Source organism: Alligator sinensis, unplaced genomic scaffold (assembly GCF_000455745.1).
Source record: "Alligator sinensis unplaced genomic scaffold, ASM45574v1 scaffold520_1, whole genome shotgun sequence".
In the NCBI taxonomy this organism is placed as follows: domain Eukaryota; kingdom Metazoa; phylum Chordata; order Crocodylia; family Alligatoridae; genus Alligator; species Alligator sinensis.
In genome coordinates, this window is record NW_005842064.1 from 1,151,231 (window position 1) to 1,159,801 (window position 8,571).

The 8,571-nt window shown below is 45.7% G+C and overlaps 2 protein-coding genes across 4 annotated transcripts in view; one reads left to right on the plus strand and one right to left on the minus strand.

Annotated features, from left to right (window-relative positions):
* The window catches only part of LOC102370546 (glucagon), a 24,874-nt gene extending 16,811 nt beyond the window's left edge, over positions 1–8,063 (minus strand). Inside the window, exons 1-2 of one of the 3 annotated variants that reach the window (XM_014519772.2) lie at positions 8,033–8,063; positions 3,348–3,401 (exon numbers count right to left, since the gene is read on the minus strand). The gene's annotated coding sequence lies outside the window, so the exon portion shown is untranslated. The remainder of the gene's footprint in view (positions 1–3,347; positions 3,402–8,032) is intronic. The other 2 variants (XM_006023303.3, XM_025203793.1) reach the window with 2 other exon arrangements.
* IGF2BP1 (insulin like growth factor 2 mRNA binding protein 1) overlaps positions 6,850–8,571 on the plus strand; it is a 95,929-nt gene continuing 94,207 nt past the window's right edge. Inside the window, exon 1 of the mRNA XM_025203748.1 lies at positions 6,850–6,865. Coding sequence (XP_025059533.1) covers positions 6,850–6,865 — 16 coding nt within the window. The remainder of the gene's footprint in view (positions 6,866–8,571) is intronic.

The following is an 8,571-nucleotide window of genomic DNA, read 5'->3' on the forward strand; positions in this document are numbered from 1 at the left end:
CTGTCCTGCCCCCCAAGCCCCAGTGTAAGCTCCAAGGCAAGGGGTGCTGAGCTCCTGGCCAGGTTTCTGCCCAGTGGGGATGTCTACTCACTGCTCAGACCCTACGCCCAGCAAGTTAAAGCTCAGGTAAGATTCTCCCTGCTGGTAGGAGAGGGAGTACAGGGGGAAAAGGGCCAGAAGCCATGGATTATCTGGGTTCTGCCAGGCTGGGACCTGGTAGGGGCATGGGCACTGGTGCCACGCTGTGTTCCCATGCACCACTTCAGGCTGCACCATGTGGGCACAGCTGGAGTGGCTGGGGCAGGCCCTACTCGACCCTGAGTCTCTGACATGCAGCTGGGTTGGGCAGGAGCTGTGCCAGTTGCACCCACATGGCCTAAAGTGGCACACAGGAACACAGTATGTCACCAACCTGGCTGCGTGCCAGGGACTCATGGAAGGGGTGCAGGAAGAAGGGGGGAACAGTGCAGCATTGGCTTGGCCAGGTCTGGATAACCTACAGCTCCCTTCTTCCTGCACCCCCTCTCTCCTCCCTTCCCCCTCCTGCCCCCCAAGTCCCTGGCACATGGCTGGGCCAGGCCAGTGTTGCACAGTATTCCCACGCACCACCTTGGACCACATGGGTGCAGCTGGCACAGCTCCTGCCCGACCCGGCTGCCTGCTGGAGACTTGGGACAGGGTGCATAGAGAAAGGGGCTGGGAGCCATGGGTAATCTGGGCCCAGCTGGGCCAGTGCTGCTCTCTGTTTCCTCTCTTCTCCCTGTCCTCTCTCCCCGACCCTGAATCCTTGGCACACAGCCAGATTGGGCAGGAGCCACGCCAGTTGTACCTGTGTGGTCCAAGGTGGTACATGGGAACCCACTGCAGCACTGGCCTGACCGTGTGCTGGGGACTCGGGGTGGGGCTGCAAGGAGAAAGGGGGAACAAAGGTTAGATTCCCCTAACCTTTCCTTAAGTGGCTGGAGGGACACAAGGAGTTTTGGTGAGCTGTTGCCAGGGAAGGGGGTCCTGACTTAGCCCGTGACAGCTCACCTAAATTCCCTAAGTGACCCTCTGGCCAAATTAATTGTCCACCCCTGATGTAGTGCAATCCCCTACCTATCCAATCTATCCCATACAAGTCCATTGTCTAATCTATTAGCAAAACTACAGTCAAACCCTAACAGCCACAAAACGAAATACCTTAAACTGCCATAGGTAAAGAAAGGGAACAATGGTGGCCAATGTCCTGCTGCTGGGATGGTTGCTAAAGTACTCTTGAGAGACACAAGGAAGAGGGTCATGCCCCTGCTACAAAGAAAGGCAAAAACCTCCACTGTCCATACCAATATGATCAGAAGATAAAATTCCTTCCTGACCCCAAATATAGCGATCAGTCTGACCCTGAATAGAGGTGCAGGATCTTCTAGTCAGGAACCTCTGTTTAAGTCTCAGCAGCAGCATTGCTATCCCCCTGTTAAAATCCCCAACCCTGGCTGCAACCAATACCCAGTGCTTCTGAGAAAGGCAGAAAAAACAAACAAAAAACCCTGACACGTAAAAGCAGGAGCGGAAAAAATATTTTTCCTGGCCCCATGTGGCAATCAGCAAGACCCAGAAGCATGGGATAGCTTGGTTTGTTCATAGGAATGGTTTTATTCTCTGGGTACAGACAGCAGCTTTTTTGGCATAGTAGCCTCCAAGCTAGAGACACTTGGCTAGTACAATACCCTAGTGTTCCTTTACCAGTAAAGCCCCTTCACAACACTAGTGTAAATGCAGCTTAGCTGCAAGAGCGCTTCTCTCCCTCCTTTTTTTTTTTTTTTTTTAAGTGATATCACTTCAAGTCCACTCGGACCTTTTGTTAGTATAACGACATCATGAAGGAATCACACTCCTACATGACATAACTTTGCTGGCAGAAGTGTCTACTGTAAGCCAGGCTCTACTCTGTTTTTAAAAGAGAGAGAGTGCAATACAAGCTGGTAGCTTCAGATGAATAGTGGTACAACATACTGGAATATACCCACTCTTGCTAATCCCTGCTATTCTAGTCTTTAATTTTCTAATACTGAACCTAGGTGAGCCCTACTATAGATATATTATAATAAAGTATCAGTATAAGTTAGTGGGTTAAAACCCACCCCAGCAAGCCAATGGGTGTGTATTTTGTCTTACATTTCTTCTTCAAATACCTTGTTTGCACTTATAATTCCATATCGTGACTTGCCATATCAGGTTTTGCAACATGCCTGGCAATTCCATATTGCACCATGCAGAATCCTGCTACTGGTCTTCACAGTATTCAAAAGTTGATAGTGGTGGAAAGTGTAAGAAAAAAACAGTGCTGTCTCCCACAATTCTGATCTCCTTTCCTTAGGCTGTGCTACCAACTTACTGTTTGGACTTTTTTAAGTCATTTCATTTCTCTTTGTTCCAGTTTCCTTACTTCAAGAGGGTCCTGAGATATTGATGTTTAGTGTGTCTGAGAATCTTAGATAGACTGTGTAAGGAGGGCAAATTGTTAATTAACCAAATGGTAACAATTTGTCCTCTCTGCACATCTGGCCTGGAGTTGAACCAATGATCCATAGATTAAAAGTTTGCATACAAGGAAATAACCTATAGTTATTCCTCCATAGCTCCTTGTGTTCTCATTTTATTCCACACTAAGGGCTTCTCTACACAAGGACAATTAGGAAAATTAATATGAATTAACTGAAGGTGTGAATTTTTCAATTAGCTAAACTGCCCTGCACCCCTGCGTAAGCACTCACAGTCAGAACTGAGGTGGGTTTAATTCACTTTCACTTAATGCATTCTGGAAATAAAGTTAGCTAAATTGAATTAGGACCACTTTAATTTTCAATAAAAGTGATATAGTCATGCAATCTAACTAATCAGCTTTAAAAGTTAATTCAGATTAACTTTACTAAGAATGCCTTTATGTGGATTAGTTTAGTCCACTTAGGAAGCAGCAAAAACTAACCTGGAAAAGGGCATAATTCTTTTTACTAACCCCTGCTCAAGAAAGCCAGTCCCCTTTATTGCCTTAACCTGGGCAACCACCTTAATCATTATATTCATTACGCAATAGAGTGCTAAATAGCTACAAATAACCAATTTGCTCTCCAAGTTCGGTTGCTAATCAATAAACTACAATAGTTTATCCCAATGTCTTTATTAGTGTATTTTGAGTACTAGACTCCTAGCCAACTCAGATATCTTGTTTCTCCAAAGTGCAACACATTTATTTTCCCTTCATTAAATGGCTCTGTAGGATGTAAAGTTAATAGGGTGAAATAAATATCCAGCAACATTAAATGCTGACCTGCTGTTCTGAGCTATGGCTATTTTAGAGTATATACCTGTGATCCAGTTTGAATTGTTGTGCTGCTCTGAAATATTTCTTCCTTCCTTTACTAAAAAAAATAAAATAAATGTTAAACAAAACCTTAATGTGTGTTATTTGCTTTGTCTTCCACTCTTTGCAGTTTTATAATTCTAATAGTTCATTTTATGTAGTAACTCAAGCCCTGATTCAGAAGCACTTAAATGTGTGGTTATAAAGTGAAAGAGTACCTGTTGGAGATCAAGCATCATTCTTAATATTTTGTATGCTCTGATAACAGAATGTCACACCTGCATACTATAGGATTTTAGATCACCTTAAAAATCCTTTATGCGAACCCCAAGATCACTCCATAGAGTAGGTAAATATGGTAAGAGATATGAAGCACTAGAACAGGACTCAGGATGTCTTGACTGAATTTCCTGCTTTGCTACAGGTGCTTTGTGTGACTTTGGGCAAGTCACTGAAACATGGATTTGCAGAAAAGATCAGCTTGGATCCCCCAGCCTACTTGGGAACCTTTAACTTGAATGGTTAATTGGTTTCCATTTAAAATTTGTATTTGCCCAGGAAAAAAATAAGACACTTATTAGAAGAATGGAGAGACCAATGGGGAAATCTATGTGGGAATGGAGGGTAGTTTCTAGTGGGAAGAGTCATGCCTTGTAAAATATTCCTGATCTGCCTCTTGGATGGTAACAACCAGTCCATAATCCAGACATCCAGCTATTTAAGCATTCAACTGTTAAAGCAGAAACTCAGGTAAAACTCTGGTGCAAAAGAGGCCAGAGGTATCTTTTCTTTATTTTCTGGCCAAGGTTTCTTCCTACAACTGGAAGAAGAATCATGACTGACAAATGGTGCCCAAAATGACTCCCCATCCCTCCTTGGTATGGTGCTGGCAACAATTTTATCTGTAGGTTTAGCCACCTGAACTTTTTAGCTATTCTAGCAAAGTGTACTAGTAGGCATCATGTTCCATTAGGCATCCAGCAAGCTGTATGGTGCAGGTTACAGCCTGGTGTGGCAGCGAGGGGAGTGAATGGATACCATTTCCGACACCCTGCATCAGCCCAGCTCAGTTTTCTTGTTTTCTGGACACCTTACTTCACCTTCCAGTCATCACTTGTAGAACCATGCACTACACAGCCAAGGTCATGCAGCAAATCTTTCACCTGCCATGCAGGTTCGGGATGTGCCCCTTAGCATTCTGATGGAGCAAAGAGCCACAGCCTTAAATACACATTTGAACTAGCAGATAAAAAGAAGCTTTCTCCAAAGATAGGAGGCAATGAAGGTGCTGAGCTGTTGGGAAATGGCCCCATCACCATGTCACCCCTGACTAATTCCACCTGAGTCCTGGACTCATTGCTCCTCCTCATAGAATTCAGTTGTGCTTCTCCTTCTCATTGCTTATAGATGAAGGCTGTCAACTTTCTGCAGACAAGGTTATTTGGGTAAATCTGATATCTTCCATTAGACCAACTAATAAACTAAATAATAAAGTAAAGTTGGTCTAATAAAATATATTGAATTTACCTAAAGAACCTTGTCTGCCTATGTCCTTAGACCAACCCAGCTACAACCTATACCCCTGTTAACTTTCTGCAGCACTTCACAGTCAGATGGATATGCTCCAGCACCTGTTTAAAGGTTTGAGACTTTAGGAAGGTGAAGTGACCTAGGATCACCCAACAGAAGCCTGGAGGTGGCGTGCTTCATATAACAAAGGGCTAGTCTATAAGGAGAAGAGAGACCCAAGATAAGAAAAGGGACTGGCTGAAGCAGCCAGCCAAAAGATCTGGTGGTAAGTACCCACAGGAAGCAGCAGCAGAAGGCTTAATAGAAGAAGGAGCCTGTAGGTCCTGCTGCCTGGTTCCTGACTATCAAAAAATCACTTGTGAAGATTTGAAGTGAATTGCCATTGAATGCTGAAGTTATTTTAATAAACCAACCTCCAAGAAGAGGCAGTTTTGCCTCATGAGTGCCTCTATGCAGTTACTGGGGACCTTGCAAAGAGGACAATCTAACTAGAGACTGCTCCTGAGACAGTAGGATCTTTGGGATTCCAGGCTCCATAAGCAGAGAGTCTGAATGCAATGAGAAGCTGGAGATGATGCAGTTCACAACTGATGCTATTACTGAGATGCCTGGAATGGACAAGCACCCCTTCCCTTCCCCTCCATGCCCCATTGTCTGAGGGGTGGTGTGCCACCGCCCCTTTAGGAAATCCTGAATCTGCCCGTGACTGGGTTCACACACAGGGGTTTAAGACAAATGTTCCAAATCTGGTTCAAATCCCTGACCCCGAAGCTTGGAAAAACAAATTTTAACTGGGGGGCTCTAAAGTGAACAAACTTCCTCACTTGCAACCCAAAGCAGTTAAATTTCATCTACTAGAAAACCAACCCGGGAAAGCTAAAACCTAGCCCAGAAAGGGATATTATTCACCAGTGGCTGCCACCTGGTGGCTCTACCACCTATGCCAGCCAATAGTGACAGGTATGGAGGCCCACCCCAGAGGACCCTGGTGCTCCTCACTGACAGAGGTTGCTGCTCTGGCTCCAGGGCTTCTCCTATCTATGCCAGCCAAAGTAGTAGGTGCTGGGGAGGGAGGCTTGCACAAGAGTTGCTGCCACGCTGCTGCTGTGGAGCACTGCTAGGGTTTGCTGCTCTGGCCAGTGGCATATGATGTTCATTGCTCACCTGGGATTGTGGGGTAAGGGGTGGAGCAGATCCTGTTGTACATAAATACTGGGTGCAGGGCTATGTCTGCTCTGGCAAAGGCTCCCCAAGGGGGAGGAGGGACAGAGGAGCACAATTCTTCTCAGTCCACATGCCCTTCACCCCCCAGGTACACTGTTTGGTGCAGTGCTGCCCTGCACAGCTCTTATGGTTGAGCAGGGGCAGCATAGGATTGCCCCTATCATGGCAAAGACTCCCATCCAGGGCGATCCTGGCATCCCCTCATAGTTGGCGCTTGAGGCAGCTCCCCCTTGGCTGCACAATAGTTATACGACAGGCTCCAGCTAATGATGGATGTCAAACACCATTCCTTCACCACCACTCCCAGGGGTCACTCACTGGTCCTCTACATGTTGCCTAAAACACAGGCTTGAGGATTTTAGATTTGTTACCTATGACTACCAAGTTTCTACATGAACCTTCTATAGAAACTTGGGTTTGCAAGCACTTTCTTTTTCAGAGGTTGTTGAGCCAGAAAAAAAGACTCCTGTTTGGAATTTCTCCTCCTACTTAAACACTGACTCTGCACTAAAACTGAGGGTGACCCCATTGCAGAGCTCTGAACAGCTTACAGTAAGTGCTGACCTTTCTCTGACCTTTGCATAGCTTTGCATTAGCAATATGCTGGGTGCCTTTACAGTTTTGGGAGGGAGGGTCAGGGGACACAAAATGTGATCCACCCACCTTTTACAATTGCACACTTTAACCCCAAACAGTATATCCAGACCCACAAACAGTGAAAACAGGTGTGAGTAGCCACCAAACCTCCGAACATGCACACTAATGAAGGTATGCAGAGAAAGAATACATTGTTTATTGGCCATTATAGACCAGAAGCATAGCTGAACAACGTGTGATGTTTTGAATAATACAAGTGGGAAACATGGGTGGCTGCCTAGGATGCTGTGATCAGGGGGGTGCCACACAGACGCGTGCATACACACGCACACGTGTGTGTAAGCAACCCATGCTTACAGCAATACTCTCCCCACGCCCTGGCCAATCCCTGCCCCAGGGAGGAGGAGCGGTGCCTAGCCCATGCCCTGCCTCCAGCTGCTGCTCAGGAGGAACCGGCTTGGGCACATGCAGGTGGGGTGGCATGTGCACCACTCTGCCCACCTTACTCCCGCCCAGGAGCAGCACTGTTTTCCCATGGGGAAGCAAGTTTCCTGATCCAGCCCAGCAGCTGTCCCTGGGGCTTTATTTCTGAAACTTTCACTAATACCACTACATACTTAAGCTCAAAAAAAGTGTGCCAAAATACAAGCTCACCCAGGGTGCCATTTTTCCTTAGGGCACCATTTTCCCTAAGGCTGCTTACCTACACATTACACCAAACCCAGCCTCACAAGTGAAAGCAAGGTGCCTCACCTCGTAAATGGTGAAAGCAAGGTGTCTCAGCTTGCATCTACATGTGCACACATTAAAGTGCATTAACGCCGTGTGTGCAGACTGATATGGGACTAAAATTAGTCTCAAGTCAGTCCATACACAGCGTTAATGCGCCTTAACGTGTGCTTTAGTTATTTGCCCCGAAATTTGAAATATGCTTTTGTAGTTATCAAATTTAGGCACAAATAACATAAACTCACCATTTTTAAGGTGCATCAAGGGCTCACACATGTAGACACATGCCCTTAATGTGCCTTAAATTGGGCTAAAGCACCTTAAATCAAATGCACCCTCAGAGTTTAGTACATCCTGCCCACAAGAAGTGCAGGCTTAGAATGCTGAGACAAGCTTCTTGTGAGCATTTGTATGTCTTGCTTATTACTTGATTGAGTATCTGATATCAGGACACACCAGCCCTTACTCTGTTTGTATCTCACAAAGGACCAGCCATTTAACCTCCCCCTAAATGTCCCCATAAAGGAATAGGCTTTGGTGGAATGATGTGGCCCAATTTTTTTCAGCTTGATCAAGCCAAAGTATATGCAGATACAAAGAGTTACTTACATGAATGTGAAGCAAACAGATTCCACCTCTAAAAAACACTTAAAATAACAGTTAAGAGGGAGGAGAAACAAAGGCACTGAGCCAGGAGATGGGACCTGTGAGTTCTATTCCCAGCTCTGCGGCTGATTCCACCAATATCAGGCCTGAAGGCAACCTAGGAGGGCCTACTCAGGGCAGAGTAGTTAGCACTGTTGTGTGACAAGGCCAGTTAGCCTACAAATAAGCTCATCAGCATAGCTGCATGGTTCTGGCTACACTGCTGCTTGTTTTGAAAATAGCTTGTCCAGAGCAGTGCACTGGGCATGAAGGCACTAGTGCTGAGAACAGTAAATTTAACATGTAGGCAATGGTCAATGGTGGTGGAAAGAAATCAGGGCAATCTGCAATGTAGCTTTGGACCTGCCCCACAAGGATCTGGCAGTGAGTCCATATTACACATGCTAAGGGCCCATGACTTGAATGCCATGGGATTTAGATCGATCAGTGCTTTAATAACAGGGGCATAGCTAGCTATTTTGGAACCATGGGCAGAGCAGGAA